We start from the raw sequence: 20,008 nt of genomic DNA, 5'->3' as shown, positions 1-20,008 counted from the left end.
ATTTTATTGTAATACATAAATCATTTCCCAAAAAATACAAAAACAAATGAATGACTTATTTCTTCCTACGACTATCATTTTCTAAACAAAAAAGTTAAAAAATTATCAAATTTTAAAATTTATAAAATCAATAAACATGATTTGCCACGATCTATTTATTTTCATGTTCCTCCCAGAATTGTTATATAATTCATACATTGTTAATGTAAAATTCGTCCATTGTTGCATACTCCATCCGTCCCACGGATCGTGACACGTTTGGTTTCGACACGAAAATTAAGGAGTTGTAGATTAGTATTTTAAGTGTGTAGTTAATAAAGTATAAAAGTGATAAAGTATGAGAGAGAAGATAATAAAAGTGATAAAGTAGGAGAGAGAAGGTAATAATTTATTACCTTATTTAGAAATGTGTCAAGACTCATGGGACGGCCAAGATTCGTGGGACGGAGGGAATATTAGTTAATTCATAATCCAATCATTCATACATTGATAATGCAAAACTCATATTGAGTTACATTTTAGTTAATTCATAATCCAATAATTCATACATTGTTAATGCAAAAATTCGTACGTAAGCAGAAGAAGTGACTTTTTATTTTGGATAAATGTTCTTCAAAACTATAGAAAGAATAAAAGAAATTTGATTAAATGTAATAAAATATTAGTAATAATTCATACATTGTAAATGCAAAATTCGTACAATGTTGCTAGTAAAAATCTTACAGAGTTGTTAGAAAACCTATTTAGTAATAATTCATACATTGTTAATGTAAAATTCGTACAAAGTTGCATTTTAGTTAATTCATAATCCAATAATTCATACATTACTAATGCAAAATTCGTACAGAGTTGCATATTAATTAGTTAATAAATATATTTATTTACTTTTCAATAATTCGTGCAACTAAGACACATCATTCATTTAAGGGGAAGATAATTATGGAATGTTGAATATTTACTTAAACGTAATCCATTCATTTAAGGGAATATAATTATTGAAATTCTGAAATGACTTCTCTGCCCTATAAGCTAATGTGGCGTTAATTAGATAATGTAATTACATTAAAATCCATCCGTCCATATTTGAAGATCTAAACGCCTATAATTGTTCCTATTTTATAGGCTAAAATTAGTTTTTATTTTAGCTTCCCCTATATATATATATATATAAATTAAACAAATCGATTATTTGCGATTAACAGTAACCAATTCGATTAATCGGTTAACCAAATCGCTAATCGGTTCGGTTAGTGGTTAGTGAAATAGCCCTTAGTCAGTTTCGGTTAATCGAAAAATTGATTTGGTTAAAATCGAACCGGACCAATTACCAGCCATATTCATGAAAGCATATACTCCCTCTGTCCCAATAGTAATATCTCACTTTTCTTTTTGGGATGTCCCAATACAAGTCTTTCATTCCTTTTTGATAATATATTCTCTCTCTATACCTAATATTTAAATAATTTCCACCAACACATTTTATCTACTTTTTACACATTTCTTAATCTTCGTGCCCAAAAGTTATTGGACACTATTATTGGGATGGAAGGAGTATTTAAAAATAAAAAATAAACCGGTTATTTACGATTAATCATAACCGATCCGGTTAATTGGTTAACCAAATCGCTAATCGATTCGGTTATCGATTAGTGAAATTGTCCTTATTCGGTTCTAGTTAACCGAAAAATCGATTGGTTAAAATCGAATCGGATCAATTGCCACCCCTATTCATTGCACTTCCACCAAACACATATTTCTCAAAAGTGGATTTCAAATTAAGATTGCACAATTTTAGAATTCATAGTCAAAGGTCGCCACCAATTAATTAAGATTGAGATTTCACAATTTTAGAGTTCATCGTCAAAGGTCGTGTTAGGTCCGGAGGGTCTCGAATAGGTGTATGGGGAGGGAATACACCTATGGGCTATTTTTCTTTCCTCAAATCAGAGGGATCTCAAGATAGAGATCAAAACGAAACTTTACATGCAAACTATGACGCCTGTTAACTGAAAAGAGTTTTGACCAAACAGGGTTGACGAATGATACTGAAGACTCTTCAGTAAGGAGTTATCAGTTAAGTTACTGGAACTTAACTGATGCACGTAAGGGCTTTAGTCGAGTTTTCTAAAACAGAGATGATAGCACTCTTCCTGACTATCAGAGGATAGATCAGTCAGACTGATATCATACGCAGCGGAAATAAACTTTGTTTCGTAATAGCCTCGGTTGAGCACGTTATTAGTCTTAGGTTTCTCTTTGCGGTTATTCAGTATTCAGTTTATCAATTGAAACAACACAAGTAAGAATGTAAAACTGAAAGCTGTAAATAACAAAGAAACTTTTACGTGGTTCGGAAAACACTTCCTACATCCACGGTCGGTTGATCAGACCAACAATCTACTCCGCAAGTGCTTAACTGGTGCACTGCAAACCGAACCGTGTGCTTGCCGGGTGCACACAACCGTACCACTGAAGAAACCACTTCTTCAGTACCCACACTTCACTCGTGTCGGATTTCTCACACTTAGCACAACCCGCGCTAAGATTTCTCAGAGTCAGAGTACCTTCCTGAACTCCGAATCACTCAAACACTCGGCTCTTTCTTTCGAAAAGAGGTTTGAACACTTGCCAACTATACTTCAAAGAACAAGTTCTTTGGAGCAAGTTTGACCTTGGCTTCTGGGTAAACAGAGGTTTGCCTAAGGTCTAAGAGAATGTGTGTAATCAGTAGTGCCTGATTTTGGCTTTGGAATTCTCTTCTTCGATTCAAGCTTTGTGGAGGTTAAGCTTTTGGCTGAGAAACTATTTTGGTAGAGTTTCAGCTTATGTCGTTGAATCGGTGAAGATTGAAGTGATCCTCGAACGCTATTTGTAGGAGAGGTCTTGAATAGATCCGTTGGCGGAGAACGTCTTCAAGATTTCTTCCGTTAGAGAGCATTTTGAATTTGGGCTGACGCTTCAATCTTCGAGGTTCCTTGTTTGGTGGGAACGGCTATCTTGAAGAGCAGGAGATGTGACGTCTCTGAAAAAGTAGCCACCAAATAGGAATGACCTCTGCAGAGAGAGAGGAAGATCCTGAGATCTCTGCATTTAATGCGGCTGTACTTTTGAGTACGTGGCTTCCTTTGAACGTTGGAAGTTCAATTCGAGGAAGAATGTTTAACTGATACTTGACTTTAGTATTAGTCCGCTGAGTCCACGCGGCACGCATTAAGTAATCAGTTCCGAACTGATTCTTCAACTGATACTTCAGTTGGTAACTTCAGTTTTCAGTCTTCAATCCTTCGTTCTTCAGTCTTTAGTCTTTAGTCTTCAGAACCGCAAGCGAAACTAGAACCGAACTCTAATACTTAAGTTCAAAACCGTTCTAGTCTATTACAATTATGACCTATGAATTTTGGTATCATCAAAACAAGGATTAGGATATTCCACAAGGTTCCCAATAGGTCGCCACCAATTGATTAAGATTGCGTCGAGCAAAGACCACAATTTCAAGTTCTCAACCAAATGGTGGTGGCCTTCACCGATGAACTCTAGAAATGTCGAATCTTAGTTTATGATCCAATTTGAGGTATCGATTTTGAAAAGAAAGATAAAGATGTCTAAATACTTCCTCCTAAATACACAAAATTTCATTTAATTCTAGTTTTGTACATTAATTTAAATTGTTTCTTTTTCTTTCTAAACCAATTTAAATTATTCTTTCAATTGCCCAGCCTCAAATTAATATTGAGATAGACGTTTGAAATATTTACATGACTTAAACGCTCATGTAATAATCAATGTAGTTGAATGTCTATATCATTTTAGTCATCACCTAGCCATAATAACATTGATATTCATGTGAAAAATTAGAACAATTAAAAGTTCATACATTTAGAGCCATAATTTTTCGTTCATATGCAACAAAAAAAAAAACAAAAAAAGACCAAAAAATTGTATACTTAGGTGCAATTAACCTCTTTCTTTTACATTTTAACATAAGTTAATACGGGAGATATAGCCGTGAGACCGGCATCACGAAGTAGATCTGGTTCGGCTGTACAATCTGTTAGAGTTGCAGAGGAAGACGGAGTCCAACGCGTCTCGAATTGAATCACTTGTGACACCGTGAATGAGAGATTCGAACTGAATCACCTAAGACACCGTGATTGGGAGATGAATTGTTATTCACAATTTAGAGTTTTCAAACTGAATTTTTTTTTAATAATAAATTCCAACAAAATTGTCATGTAAGTAAAAATAATCCACTGTTAGCTTTACATTGTGTATATCTATCGAAAAACTGCCACAACTCAGTCACTGAATCTTTTGGGCGGCTATGGAACGGGCACAAACAAGAAAGAAAAATGGAACAATGTGTACGATCTTGTACCTTAGGTTGTGACATTTTCGAAAAAAATGCTCTAACCATGGCCCAAAAAGTAATATTTATCTTATTAATATTGTAAAAAAAAATATACATTTTTTAATTAAAATAGTAAAAAAAAATTATACTTTTAGAAATTGTGACACTTTCTAATAATATTGTAAAAAATTATTGAGTAATAGTAGAAAAAAGTCTCAAATTGGGGGTATTATTAAGTTGATTATTGGTAAGAGTAAAATCATACAAATTGTATGTGGGGTAGTGTCCAAAGTTTAAAAATTTGTAGATAGATAAAATTTATGAGTTTCTTATTATATAGTTGAATATTTATCAAATTAATGATTAAGATCTTAACAACACATTTTATCTAATGGACATTATATATATTTATATATATATAGGTAACATTTCTACCGAAAAATCTAGATTTTTTTTTCAAGTTTTCTATTAGTATAGAAAGAGTTTTTGGAACTTACACTTATTTTACAATATGTTTGTTTTTAGTTAATTGACTGTAAATCTATAAATTATTAATGAATTTAGGTTTATCCACAATTTTATAAAATTATAGTGTAAATACATAAGTTGTAGTCTATCTTTAAATTTTCTCCGAACTAGCATTTGCATCCCGTGCAATGCACGAAAAAATATTTTTTATTTTTATATTTATATAAAATTAAACTAATTCAATTATTATACTTATAAATATAATAAAAAATTAATTATAGTTGAATATATTTGAATTGAATATTGAAAAAAAAAGAATTCACAATTATAAAATTTGATATTATGATAAACAAAAATAAAAAATAAGTTAAAAAATTAAAAATAAAATACTAATTAAAAAGAATTAAAAATATATTTATTCAAAATAGATGAAAGAGGAGAGAGAAATTTATAAAACTTTAATATTTAAACAAATTGAATGCATAAAATATTTATATTAAAGCTCTTATTGTGATCTTTAATTTGATATGCATATTAAATATTTTATAATTAATCGAACTTCACAGTTTCGGAAAGAAATGTAACAACAAATAAGAAGTTAAAGAAAATGAAAATAAAAATAAAATTATATAGTTTAAACAAAAACCTTCAATTTTATTATAACTACAAAATTACCACTCAATTTTGAAATTGATTTCAAATTGAAAACTTCCTTTTTAATATAGTATAAATAGATTTTAATTTCTCTCGAATCGAAAGACGTGGCGTATTTAAAGTGAGTGGTAAATTTACCTATAAAAAACACATCGTTACTAATTTTTTAAAAATAAATTAAAGTAAAAACTCTACTCATTGTTCCCTCTAATTCTCTAAAGGCTAATCTCCCTTTCAAATCTTTCTCCCATTCTCCCCAAAATCAATCCCCAATTTTATAATTTCATTGTATGAAAAAAATTACTGTATGTAATTTTCTCACAATCACCGTCATTGAATAGTTTTTGTTTTGTGATTTTTTCTTTTCTGGTGAAATATTAAAAAAAAAAAAAAAAAGCACTTTCTGGCATCGCAGGCATAACCTTTTAATAATGATATATTTTGTTTTGTGCATTCGCACTGAGAAAAATGCTTCTAATGTAAAATTTGACGAGTGCATCTGTATTTTATTTTTATACTAATAATTATTACGATTTTTTTTAACTTCTCTGAATTATCTTTTTGCAATTCCCCCGTTTTTTTCTTTTACTTTTTTGAGGTCAATCTTTTTGTAATTTCCAAAAACTTTATATATAATCGTTAATAATGGTAGAAACTAGAAATGAAGAATAACTAAAAATTAAATGTGAAGAACACTCTCAATTCTTTTTTATTTTTTATTTTTTGTATTATTGATCTTCCTAGAATTACAAAGCTGCAAGTAAAAAGGAATTATTATTATGGGAGTGAATCATGTAGATCTCACCCCTTATAAATTATACGTAATAATATATAGATTCAAATATGGATCACGCAGTGTATACGTGGCACACTAAAATGTGATATGTGGCAGAGATCTTTCAAGGAAAAATACACGTAGAGGTAAAATAGAAAATACTCCCTCCGTCCACGAAAGAACTTCCTATCTTTCTTTTTTGGGACGTCCACAAAAGAACTTCCTACCTATTTTTGGACTATACCCCACCACTTATAATCCTCTTACTTTTCACTTTTCACAACTCCCAATATTAATTATAACACATTTTCACAATTCTCAATACACTCAACTACCTTTTATTCACTCTCAATAAACTCAACAATATTTTTTCTTAAAACCCGTGCCACTCCCTCCTAGGAAGTTCTTTCATGGACGGAGGGAGTATGAATTTCAAATATTAAAAAATATATATCTTGTTTTTAATTTTTATTAGTTTTTTTTCTTTTTTAATCTAATTTCGCACCCTCAGTGAAAAATATGCAACCTAAATATGTATGTTGTTACATACAAATATGCATGTTGTTACATACAAATATGTATTGCCAGCAAAAATAGTGCAATACATATTTATGTGTAATCTTATACATATATATATATATATATATATATATATATATATATGCATAACTAAGGCGATGAGCGACGAGAGGCACTTGACAAGTTACATAGTGCTATGCATATATGTATTTATATATATACATATTTATGTTCAATTACATGCATAATTGAGCGGTGAGCAAGAGTGAGAGGAAATGATCGTCTAATGCTATGTATATTTGTATTAAATTATATACATATTTAAGACAGCGGTGGTGCGAAAAAAATATCGATAAAAAGATTAAAGAAACACATACGTTTTACATTGTCCTGCTATACAAAATTCGGTGATGGAAAGATGACAAAAAATTATGAACTTTCAACTTTTTCCAACAATGGTGATTCATAATATGATTTTTCGATCATGACTATCCCCAACATATTTTATCTGACGAGATAAATCATTTTCCCGTCATCAATTTTTTTATAACAGGATATTTTATATATAAAAGAAATTAAAAATCCGGAATTGCTTAGGAAAAATGAATGTTCGAGATATTTTATTAAAAATGCTAAAAATTCGTGACGTAAAATACTATTAACTCGTTAAAAAAATTACAGTCTAGCAGCATATCACAGCTGGTTGCTCGGAAAGCTCCATCAAACCTTGGACAAGTAAAAAGTCAAGAACGTGTGATGGCATTCTGCAAACCAAATAAAAAAATAAATTAAAAAAAGAATTAACAAAAATGGGATTTTCTTACATGAACCAAAAAGAAGTTCCCCACTTGTCAATTAAAAGTCTTCATCACTCCCAATTTCAGATCTGCAAAACAAGCCCTCCTCTCCCCCAATCCCCACACCTGTCTACTGTTTCAAGAATCTAAGCTGAGAGCTCTTGAAACCGTTGCAAAGTTCCGTTTTTTCGGTTGGAATCGGCGGTTTGGGGAGATGGGCCTGCCCAAAATCCAAGAAAATGGGAACGTGGAGATGGGCTTGCCGTTGGGAGCCAGCAACAAATACACAAGAATGGATGATGACTCTGAGCTGAGAAACGGCGACGTTTTTGGTGAAGATTATGATGCGGCGGAGCACCACCGTCAGATGCAGCGGAGCAAAACCACTCGGAAATATGTGTTTGCTTGCTCTGTTTTCGCCTCTCTCAACAGCGTGCTTCTTGGCTACGGTAAGAGAATCTTCAATTCTTGATCCCACATTTTTGTTTGATTTCAGCTTCTCTCTCTCTTCAAGAAATGGAGTTTCCTGTGATGGGTCAAAGTCAAAGTTCGATTCTTGATTTAGAATCGGCTTCATCTAGAGCTTGATTCTTGATGTGGAGAGTAATATCATAATGAAGAGTTATATATGTTTCTCCTTAACTAGTTTATTTTTGAATAAACAAGAATTCAAATTCTGCCAATATGAACACGATGTGTGAGTTGTGATAAACACATCTTCTCAGATAACCTTAAATTGCGCTCAACATATGCTTTTAGTGAGACTGTAGAGAGAATCGGTATATTGTTTGAGTTTTTCATGTAATGAGCATCAATTTTATATTTACAATTTTAGCCCACGTTTGGTTGGATGTTTTTAGAGGTTGGAAAGGGAATCATGTAATTGAATTCATTACTTGTTGTTTGGTTTGGGTAATGAGATAATCATTACCCTTACTTGAGGGTAACCCAATCACCCAATTTGCTACCCCTCCCTCAAAATAGAGGGGAAACAAAAGAAAGAGAATCCCTTACTAATGTTTCCTTTCCATTGTTAAACCAAACACTCAATAAAAGTAATGATTATTGTTACCATTTCACTCCTTTATTTGATTCCATTCCTCTACTTGAACCAAACGAGCACTTATTGTGTACAAAATTTATGTTAATTAGTATTTCTATAATAAAGTTATCATGTATATTTATATATGTGGTGTGGTTGTTGTTGAGAACTATACATTTTTTGCGAGAATGTGAGAATAATACATTTTCTTATAAAATTAATGAATTCAATGCATTTGAAAAAAAATGATTTTTTTGCTCTCTCTGGGATTCAAATCAAAATGTTGCATTCATTTATCAAAATGATGTGTGCATTGTAGATTTTCACGATTGAAGGGCTCTTCATTCTCATTTTATTTGAGGATTCTCATTTGAACCTCTCCTTATATATATATATATATATATATCATATGTAAGATGGCTACTTAATTCACAAGAAAATTTTGATTCTTGATCCTACATTTGGTTTGATATGAACTTCTGTCTCTTCAAAAAATCAAGTTTTCTGTGATGGGTCAAAGTCAAAGTTTGAATCTTGATTTATGTGTCTGATGATAGTGAAAGAGAAATGCTATTGTTTTGATAGATTCATGGCTGAAACTGAGATTAAATAAGCTGTTGATTTGCAGATGTGGGAGTGATGAGTGGAGCAATCCTCTTCATTCAAGAGGATTTGAAGATAACAGAGGTGCAGCAAGAGGTCCTCATCGGAATCCTAAGCGTAATGTCCCTTTTAGGCAGCCTAGGCGGCGGCCGGACCTCCGACGCTATCGGCCGGAAGTGGACGATGGGGCTGGCCGCCATCATCTTCCAGCTTGGGGCGGTCGTGATGACCTTTGCCCCTACGTTCAGGGTCCTGATGATTGGGAGGATCCTGAGCGGCATCGGGATCGGATTTGGGGTCATGATCGCGCCCGTCTACATTGCGGAGATCTCCCCGACCATCGCACGGGGCTCGCTCACCTCGTTCCCAGAGATCTTCATCAACTTAGGGATCCTCCTCGGATACGTCTCGAACTACGTGTTCTCCGGCCTCCCCGCGCACACAAACTGGAGAGTGATGCTTGCCGTCGGGATCCTGCCGTCGATCTTCATTGCATTCGCGTTATGCATCATCCCGGAGTCGCCTAGGTGGCTTGTGCTGCAGGGTCGGGTTGAGGAGGCGCGGTCTGTGCTTCTGAACACGAATGAGCACGAGGCGGAGGTCGAGGAGAGGCTTGCCGAGATCCAGCTGGCGGCTGGGCACGGCAGCGGTGACGGGGTCGAGCAGAAGGCCGTGTGGCGTGAGCTACTCAGCCCGTCTCCAGCTCTTGCGAGGATGCTGATCGCGGGGTTCGGGATCCAGTCATTCCAGCAGATCACCGGCATTGACGCGACGGTCTATTACAGCCCAAAGATCTTTCAGGCAGCCGGCATTGACGATAAGTCGAAGCTCCTCGCCGCGACCGTCGCAGTTGGGGTGACGAAGACTGCCTTCATAGTCGTAGCTATTGTGTTGATTGACAGAGTTGGGAGGAAGCCTCTGCTCTACGTGAGCACCATCGGCATGACAGTGTGTTTGTTTAGTGTCGGAATGACGATGTCGTTCTTCGGGGAAGGATCATTCACGGTGGCGATGGCCATTCTAGGCGTCTGCGGCAACGTGGCCTTCTTCTCCGTTGGGATAGGCCCCGTCTGCTGGGTCCTTACGTCGGAGATCTTCCCGTTGCGCGTCCGTGCGCAGGCATCGGCTCTCGGGGCCGTCGGGAACCGGCTCTGCAGCGGCTTCGTCGCCATGTCGTTCCTCTCCGTCGCGCACGCCATCACATTCGGGGGCACGTTCTTCCTCTTCTCGGCGATCTCCGCGGTCTCCGTGGTGTTTGTGTACCGGTGCATACCGGAGACGAAGGGGAAGTCGCTCGAGCAGATCGAGCTGCTGTTCGAGGATCGGTATGAGCTGCAGGAGAGCGAGGTTCAGCTTGGAGACGCCGAACGTCTGGTGCAGAAGGAGTGAGCCGCGTATCTGGAAGAACGATGTTTTCGATTGCACGAGATCGTCGACACACCGACCACGAGACGAAGGCCGGATCCTTTCAATCGACATTGGAGGATTCAATTTGTGGGAATCGGACAACAGAAGGTGTTGGTTTTTTAGGAAAGTGGTTGTGGTTAGTGATTGCAGGTTCTGAACTGCTTGAAAGAAGCCTATTTGCATAGCTCATTCTTTTGTTGCATATAGTTTTTGAAGGTGCACGACGTCGTATCATTTAGGTTTGAAATGTGAAACCGATGTACTAGATTTGTACCTTGTGTTACTGCAATAATAATCCTACAAAAATGCAAGATATATTTATCCTGGCTTCAAAGTCTTCAATCTGGTTATTGAATATACCCTTACATATACCTCAGAGTGTAAACGGATCAAGTAGCGACCAACTCAAACTCAAACTCGATTCAATAAAAAATTGTGTTAATGGGCGAAAGTACTCATATTCATAACTTATCTATCAAAATTATCCACTCATAGAATAAATATACTTAATTTACCCAAAAGTAAAGTGATGTTGATGGACTTGCATTGTTTTGTATAAAAATTCTTACACAATTGTACTTGTGTAAGATTGTTAGTTGAAAATTGTACAAAATCTGAGAAAAATGCATTCATTGTTAACTTGCGTCACTTTGTAACCTTAATATACTGTAGGTTTGAAAATTTGAAAAAAATAGGACATGTTTGTGTAATAAAAACATTAATACGAAGTCGAAAAAATACAAACTTATATATATTATAAAATAAAAAAAATTCTGAAGCTAATGGCTTAACTAGCCGTCGTCACTAGCAGCGGGGATAATTTTTCTCGATGTAAATATATCACTAGCCGCCAGAAAATTATCCATGCGGCTAGTGACGACGACTAAGGGTTATCAACGGCTAGTTAAGCCATTAGCTTCAGAATTTTTTTTTATTTCATAATATACATAAGTTTGTATTTTTTCGTCTTCGTATTAATGTTTTTATAAAACAAACGTGCTCTAATTTTTTCAATTTTTTTTTCAAACCTACAGTATATTAGGGTTACAAAGTGACGTGAGTTATCGATAAATGCATATTTCTCATATTTTGTACAATTTTTAACTAACAATCTTACACTTTTCTTACACAATTGTACTTGTATAATAAAGTGTAAGAACTTTTACAAAAAACAGTGCAAACCTATCAACATCACTTTAGTTTTTGATAGATTGAGTATATTTATTATAAGGGTGGGTAGATTTGATTGATAAATGGGTAAATATCACTTTAAACCCCAAACTATTTTCGTAATATCAATTATATCATGAACTATCGAAAATAAATTTTTAAACCTTGAACTATTAATTTTGTATCAATTGTACCATTCATTCATTTTTTTAGCTTAAAAAATTTGATGTGGCTCACCGGATATCACAATGTATTTAGAATCATTCTTTTTTTGACCTATATTATATAAAACGACGTGATTATATGCATTACTCATTAAAAATTCAAATGATGAAAAATAGATAAATGGTACAATTGATAGTTCAAAGTTTAAAAAATTATTTTCAATAGTTCAGAATATAATTGATAGTTCGAAAATAGTTTGGGGTTTAAAGTCATATTTACCCATAAATGAAAGTGGATAGTTTAAATTTCAACCATAAAAAATTTAACAAGCGTGAACTTAACTCAACACGGTTTGCGTCTTCAGTAGAACACTAAACAATGTGAACTTCTGTCTGCAAATAATGAGGTCTACAGTTAAGCACCGCTCTTCCTCCCCCAAGTCCAAAAAAAATCAACACGGTTGCCCCCTAAAAAATTAAAAGAAATCAGTTGATTATTAGGATTAAATGGCAATTTATAATATATGTTGTTGTAAAAAATCTTAATAATTCAATTATCGAGGATGTATGTGTAAATAACCATAAAATTGTAATTATCCCCTGTGACCGTTAGTTTTCTTCGAGTCTATAGTATATGTGTGTCGTTTTAATTGACACTCCAATGATTGTGTATTTTAATCTTATTTTGAATTGTTTGTAATGTTTTTAAATGAATTATAATGTGAAAAACTTATTTTTGAATAATTTTCAAGATTCTAAACAATTATTATGGTGTTATTATAATTTTATTTCACTTTGAATTCATTTTAGAAGTTAGAAAAATACAAATTCAGGTTTTAACTCGAGACCCCGTGGATCTAATGGATCTGAATCTGAATTTTTAATTTTTTTGGACCCCATATCTTTGTGAAAATTGAAACCATCTTTTTGGACACGATGCATCCGTAGTGTTGTAGAACTCTCAACAATTTACTGTTTCCAGCAGCCACGACTTTAGTTTGGACAAAGACGTCTCTAAAGCTATATTTTACCACCATCATCAATTCGTCTAAGTTTAAGGTGTGAGAAAGAAATGCCTAACTTCCTCTTAGCTATTGCTTTTTGTGGGTTTGTCTTCTCATCAGCCGGAGACGACACACTTCCGGCCAACGGGACGTTATCCAACGGCCAGACTTTGATCTCGCGAAACCGGGATTTCGAGCTCGGCTTCTTCTCCCCCGGCTCGTCCAAGAATAGGTTCTTGGGGATTTGGTACACGAAGAAACCGGATGTCGTTGTTTGGGTTGCGAACCGGAACGATCCCGTCATAGATTCACGAGGAGTGATGATGATAAACTTACAAGTGACAAGAAATGGAGCATTAGTCATAAGCAGAGATGGAAGCATACAGTGGTCGTCGAATTCATCGAGGGTGGCAGCAAGAAATCCGAGCTTACGGCTCTTGGACACCGGCAACCTCGTCCTCGCCGACACGGCGGTGGAGGCTGACTCTTTGGAGGGAAACTACATATGGCAGAGTTTTGATTACCCGAGTGACACGAGGTTGCCGGGGATGTACATGGTGCAGAGCCTCGACGCGGGGCAGGATAAGTATTTGACGTCGTGGAGGAGCTCCGATGATCCTTCTCCGGGAGATTTCACCTACAGGATAGAAAATAAAGGGTTACCTCAGATGGTGATTATGAGGGGCGGTGTGAAGATATACCGGAGTGGCATGTGGAACGGGGTTTACATAAACGTCCCGACCTTCTACAACAATGTTTTCAAGGGGCAAATGGTCATAGACGAGGGCGGAACAACGTATGTGGATCCTTATAACGGCTCGATCCTCACAAGGCTAGTGTTGGATCAGTCTGGCTCGATCCGTCGTTACACAATGAACGACGGGAGAGATGACTGGAATCTAGTTTACACGATACCCAAAGATCCTTGTGATGACTACGCCAAGTGTGGTCCTAACGGCATGTGCAGAATAGAGAGTGTGCCGATATGCGGGTGTTTGGATGGCTTCGAACCCAAGTTTCGGACGAACTGGGACTTTCAAGACTGGTCCGACGGATGCACTAGGATTAGGCCGTTGAGTTGCAGGAGCGGAGACGGCTTTCTAGAGCTTAAGGGGGTGAAATATCCAGATATGCTACGATTTTGGTTGAATACGAGCATGAACATCGGTGAGTGCAGAGATACGTGCTTGAGAAAATGCAACTGCACAGCGTATGCACAGCCGTACATAAACAACGGAGGCCACGGCTGCTTGATGTGGTTCGGGGATCTTATCGACACTAGAGTGCTTCCGGGTGCAGATACGAATCAGAATATCTACATTCGCCTGCCAGTTTCTGAACTAGGTAACTCCATTTTGTCTCAGTAGTTCAAGAACTCGTCTTAGCCTAGTGTAGTTAGGTATCGCGATTCATATTTTTCTTTTTCCCCTCTGTAGAGTCTATACGTAATTCAAACAACAAGAAGGCGAGGCATGCAAAGGCAATAGCAATATCAGTTGCTATGGGAGTTCTGATACCTATCTTAACCTGTGGAGTTATAGTTATAGTTCTAGTGAGAAGACGAAAGAGACGAGGTAAGAGCATAACATTCACAGAAGCAGTCTTAATACTCAAAGACACTGAACCATTTTTTTTCAAAAACTGTAGAAGGAAGAAGTGAGGATATAGAGTTACCTCTATTCAGTTTCGCGACAATTGCAGCTGCAACGCACAACTTCTCCGAGGAAAGCATGATCGGAGAAGGAGGCTTCGGCCCTGTTTACAAGGTAAATTTCATGCTAGATATCTAAAAGGTGCAAATGATAATATGTGTATGCATTGAGCAGGGAAAATTGCCAGCGGGCGAGGAAATAGCTGTCAAGAGATTGTCGGGAACGTCCAGACAAGGTCTCGAAGAGTTCATGAACGAGGTTATTCTCTTTGCTAAACTACAGCATACCAACCTAGTCAGACTTTTGGGATGTTGCATTAAAGGAGATGAAAGGATGCTAATCTACGAGTACCTGCAGAACAGAAGCCTCGATTATCTTATTTTTGGTATGGCTCAACAATTTCTTCGTTTTCTACCTTCATCGAAAGAAACTGAAGTAAAGTTTTTGATCTTACAGATCAGAACAGGAAAACAGAGCTGACGTGGCCTAAGCGGTACAGCATTATTCTGGGAATCGCACGGGGACTACTGTATCTCCATCAGGATTCCAGATTAAAGATAATCCACAGAGATCTCAAGACGAGCAATATTTTACTAGACGAAAATCTGAATCCGAAAATTTCAGATTTTGGCCTAGCAAGGACTTTCAGAAGCGACCAGTTTATGGCCAGAACGAGAAGAGTTGTCGGAACATAGTGAGCTCTCTCTCCCTATCCTATGAAATCACGAAATCTAGTATCTCGTTTTCAGCATAGCAGCTTATGACTTTATCAAACTTTGTTTAGTGGCTACATGGCACCGGAATATGCAATTGATGGGAAATTCTCGGAGAAATCAGATGTCTTTAGCTTTGGAGTCATGATTCTAGAGATAGTTAGCGGAAAAAGAAACAGAGGGTTTCACCATCACGATCACGATCATAGTCTTTTGGGACATGTAAGATGCAAAACACAAGAATTCATTCTCTTGCCATATATAAATATAAATCTTTTTGCTTTTTTTTCATGCGAATAGCATTTGTGCAGGCATGGTTGTTGTGGAAAGAAAACAAAGTGCTAGAGTTGATGGATGAATGTTTGAAAGATACCTTTGTCGAACCGCACGTGAAGAGATGCGTACAAGTGGGCTTGTTGTGCGTCCAGAAACTCGCAGAAGACAGACCAGCCATGTCGTCCGTGGTTTTCATGTTAGGATGCGAGGGAGAAGCAGCGCCCGAACCCAACGAACCTGGATTTTTCATGGAAAGGAGTTCCAACGACGTTGAAAACCAAATATCAAGCAGAAAAGGATCAGTCACGATAACAATGACCGAATTGGAAGGCAGATAGATAGAGAATTAGAAAGTGCACAAACAGTCTCAATTTATACATGAACTCATAAAAGTATTTGTAACATGTAAAAGGGACGTATTATTAACAGATATTATCAGAATTCGTAGGCAGGAAATCTAGCATTCTTAGGCTGAACCATATCGAGGAAGAGATGAGCCATTCCTCCAACACCTTCGAACATCGAAAAGGGATTATCTCCTCCATGCATCTCGCCCGTCGACATAAGAATGTGAGCACTATCAAGCAAGAAGCAAGCAAAAGCTTTGGCTCTGTATAGATACTCGATAATCCCAGTGAGCCGATAGAGAGCGAGGAACACATAGGCATTCCCACTGATGCCGTGACAAATCCCAAGCCGTTTCAGTAGGCCACGGTTCCAAACCACCTCCGCTGCATCCATGGCAGCTTGTAAAAACTCTCTCTCCCCAAACACCTGTATTATATCACTGAATTATTTAGATATTATCAATAGAAAAAATTAAGTGAACTAAAGCATCACCTCAGCAGCCTTGACGAGCGTGAGGGTGATCCCAGGAGCTCCGTGACACCAGTGTACTAGAGCATCGTGTTGCTTATCTTCTTCGCCAGCAGGGTAATTCCCACTGGGAAGCCTATTGCTGATCATGTACTTAAGAGTTCCCTTGACATCTTCGAGCTCGTCCGATGTGAGTTCAAAGTCCATCAGAACATGCATGATTCCAGCCAACCCATGAGCCGCACCCCAATACCTTTCACCGTGCCATTCAAACATCAACGGGCACCCTCCCCGTTTTCCTAGTTTCCTCCCGTTCCTGATAATCTCTTTCACGATAGCACCCTGCCATGATCCAATTATAACATTGTTTCCTTGAAATTTTAGCCTTTTTCTTGAATATAACACTAAATGAAGAATTCAAATGCATGACCTACCGTGGAGGTCGCCGGAATTGTATCCCTACCGAAATTTTTATTCAAAAATAAACAAGTCCACAAGTATCCAGCTCTACCGTACAGTAACTCATCCTGGTGATCTTTCGACAGTTTTATCTGTTTTCCACAATGAAATTCATTCACTCGACTGATGCAGTTATAACAACTACGGTCTTATGTTCGAGTCCAATGTCATCGATCTTTAGATTTTTTTGTTAGTTCACCAAAAAACAAAAAAAAAACCTATTAAAACATCCACAAGGAAGTTTTTACCTCTTTAAATTGGGATATATAGTAATCGGACAACTTGCCATCGCCTACGTACTCTGCAGCAACGGCTCCCAATGCACATACTCCAGCTCTCCCACATAAAAAAGTTACATCCCTGAGTCCGTTCATACCTAATGATTATGGCGTTGCACAAACTACCACTTCATGTTCAACAATCCATTTATATTGCCTTGACTTTATTACAAAACACTTAAGGGAACAAGAAACGAGATCAAAGGAGCATAATGTACAGTGTCCCTACACTGAATTTCATTTTCTAACATCTATCCCACCATTTTCCATTGCTTAAGTCAAGGACCCCGAATATATATGTCGTTATATATTATACTATTATTTATTTGTATACTCATACAACAATTAGAAATGATAAAATGGTAAGGCCTTCTTATAAGTTATTCTATTCTTCTTGAGGTCTATTGTTTAAATCCTCTTCAATATACTCCACTCTCAAGTACTTCTCTCGTCATTTGAACTTTTTTTCACATCAACCGGGTTATATGATTTTCTATCTTTGAATTTATAGTTTATTACTGATTATTGCAACAAATATATATGTGTTAGTTTTTGTTGATATTTTCTATTTACATTTGATTAATTGTAGTACTTATTAAATTTTAGTTTTAGTTGGTATATAGTATCTTTTATTGTAGGAGTTTTTGTTAAATTATTTTGAAAAATTATGTCTGATAGAAAATATGAAAGTGGGTAAATTTAGTTGCATCTTTTTAAAGCAAACAAGTGCATCCGGTAGCAACTACATATAGATCTTAACTTTGACACAACAAAACATTACTTGTGAATGAAACATGAGAAACAATAGGAACTTCATATGCATAAAGCATAAAGGAGAGTACCTGGATCGAGTCGAAGAGGAATCACAGGCCTTAACAATCTCTAAGCACAGGCTCAAATCATTCTTGTTACGGGTCACTTGGAAAGATTTGAAGAGCAAATAAGCAGTTCCCAATGTACCGGCATAGAGAGAAAAGTCCTCCACCCGTTGCCCGCTCAGTCCCCACGTCTCCACCACAATCTATTCATAGATACAACACGACTTCATATAACTCCAAACAACATCACATTGCAAGAATCCTGAATCTACACACTACACACTGCTTCATTATGCCCCGAATATCGAAAAGTAGATAACACTACCATCACTTGCTATTCTGTCTGAAAGGCAAAGTAACAAGAAATGAAATTTAAGCTGCAGCTGCAAACCTTCCACAGAACTCAATTTACTCGAAAATTGAAGTATGGAACTTGGATTAACAGCATAACACAATACTAGCTGCAACATATACTGTCTATATCAATCCATATACGAGCTGTAATATTGCGAAATCACGGGAAATTCAGCTTTGAGTTAGTTAAAGTTTATGACCTGAAATGTAGTGTTTGTTTGATTTATGACCTCAGCTTCAACTTATTTCTAAAATAGTTCAGAATTGTTTAATTATGCCCCGGAAAATACAGGATCATAAATGTAGAAAGCAAACCCTCTTCAACAAAAGAAGAAATTTATTGAAAACTTAACTCACAATTCTTGAATTCGATTATTACAGGATCATGGGATTTTGCTTTTGCGTGTCTGATTATTACACCAAAATATTAAAATTCGATTAAGGAACAAATCAAACAAACTCACAATTTTAGAATTCTACACAAACAAGGCACCATCAACAAAAGCAGCTTCAGCATGAGAAGATTACAGTTTCTTTGAGGTCGAGGGCAGCGCGCTGGAGCATCTGAGAGAGAGAGGAGTGAGGTAGTGAGAGAAACCGCATGAGCGAGTCGCGAGTGCCTTGCGGGTTAATTTGAACCCTTCCACGATTTTCCTTCGCTTCCTCTTCGATCACGTTGGGGTTTTCTTGCACGAAGTCGGGCATCTCGTTCTGGAAGAAGCGGTCCGCCATTGTTGAACTCTTGCTTGTGTTTCAGTAGTTTTTTTGTTAAGCAGATGAAGCGAAACGAGATGGGGTTGACTTATATGAAAACGGTGGTCAACGAAGAAGAGGTGGTCGAATATGTACGATGTTGACACGTCTTCAAATTATAGTAAATAATAATTATATTATGTTGAATTTATCGGTTCTAATAATAAAAAAGTTAATCAATAATAAAAATAAGTATATACTCTAATTGAAATAAATTTTAATTAATAATCATAGTAATCTATACTATATTAAAACAGCAGTTTTCAATTAGAAATTGATTTCAAATCAATTTCAATGGCAATTTTGTGATTTCTTACAAAAATAATGACTTATTGTACATATTCAAAAATTAAGTAACTAACTCAATTAAAATTGCATAACCCATAATTTTTTTTAAAATGCACATCCCACGTTTAAAAAGAAAAATTGCATAACCCACGTTTATAATTCCATAATGAATTATATGTTTATATGTGTATATATACACAATTTATAAGGCATTGGTTATAAATAATTTATAAATTTATATTTATATAATAATTTATAATATATTAAGAAGATAATTTTCAATTTCAAATTGATTTCAAAATTAATAAGTGACAATTTTGTAGTTATAAAAAATTGAAGTTTTATTTGTACAACATAATTTTTTCTTTGTGTTCTTATTTTTTAATATTATTTCTTTCTAAAATTGTGAAATTAAAATTATTTATAAAATATATCAAATTAAATATCATGATAAGAGCATTAATTTGATATATTTTATGTAAATATTTGATTTAAAATGCAAAGTTATATTTATTTAAAGATTAATGGTTTTTAAAATTCTCTCTCATCTCTCCTCTTTTTTTTTTTTGAATAAATCAATTTTTTCTATTTTATTCTTTTTACTTATTATTTATGCCTTTTCACAATATCAATTTTTATTATTGTGAAGT

The 20,008-nt window shown here is 35.7% G+C and overlaps 3 protein-coding genes across 4 annotated transcripts; 2 read left to right on the top strand and 1 right to left on the bottom strand.

The window, feature by feature from the left end:
- The first annotated feature begins 7,537 nt into the window (after positions 1–7,537).
- Positions 7,538–10,938, top strand: LOC131012476 (probable polyol transporter 4). Its single transcript, XM_057940442.1, has 2 exons — positions 7,538–8,010; positions 9,232–10,938. The coding sequence occupies exons 1-2, from the start codon at positions 7,776–7,778 to the stop codon at positions 10,593–10,595; spliced, it is 1,599 nt and encodes a 532-aa protein (XP_057796425.1). The 5' UTR covers positions 7,538–7,775; the 3' UTR covers positions 10,596–10,938.
- A 1,891-nt stretch (positions 10,939–12,829) lies between these two features.
- Positions 12,830–16,048, top strand: LOC131012463 (G-type lectin S-receptor-like serine/threonine-protein kinase At4g27290). Of its 2 annotated transcripts, none has more exons than XM_057940417.1 (7): positions 12,830–14,295; positions 14,388–14,525; positions 14,599–14,717; positions 14,778–14,988; positions 15,060–15,297; positions 15,388–15,538; positions 15,628–16,048. In XM_057940417.1, exons 1-7 carry the CDS (start codon positions 13,020–13,022, stop codon positions 15,928–15,930), a joined length of 2,436 nt encoding a protein of 811 aa, XP_057796400.1. In that variant the 5' UTR covers positions 12,830–13,019; the 3' UTR covers positions 15,931–16,048. The 2 variants fall into 2 exon arrangements, with proteins under 2 accessions (XP_057796400.1, XP_057796401.1); XM_057940418.1 differs by having other exon boundaries at positions 15,617–16,048.
- Positions 15,908–19,160, bottom strand: LOC131012482 (lanC-like protein GCL2). The gene is made up of 6 exons (XM_057940451.1): positions 18,846–19,160; positions 17,988–18,166; positions 17,116–17,227; positions 16,843–16,959; positions 16,433–16,750; positions 15,908–16,366 (listed from the first exon to the last, which is right to left on the bottom strand). Exons 1-6 carry the CDS (start codon positions 19,047–19,049, stop codon positions 16,028–16,030), a joined length of 1,269 nt encoding a protein of 422 aa, XP_057796434.1. The 5' UTR covers positions 19,050–19,160; the 3' UTR covers positions 15,908–16,027.
- Positions 19,161–20,008: the final 848 nt, after the last annotated feature.

Source organism: Salvia miltiorrhiza, chromosome 2 (assembly GCF_028751815.1).
Source record: "Salvia miltiorrhiza cultivar Shanhuang (shh) chromosome 2, IMPLAD_Smil_shh, whole genome shotgun sequence".
NCBI lineage: Eukaryota > Viridiplantae > Streptophyta > Magnoliopsida > Lamiales > Lamiaceae > Salvia > Salvia miltiorrhiza.
This window is presented reverse-complemented; position numbering and strand designations above follow the sequence as displayed.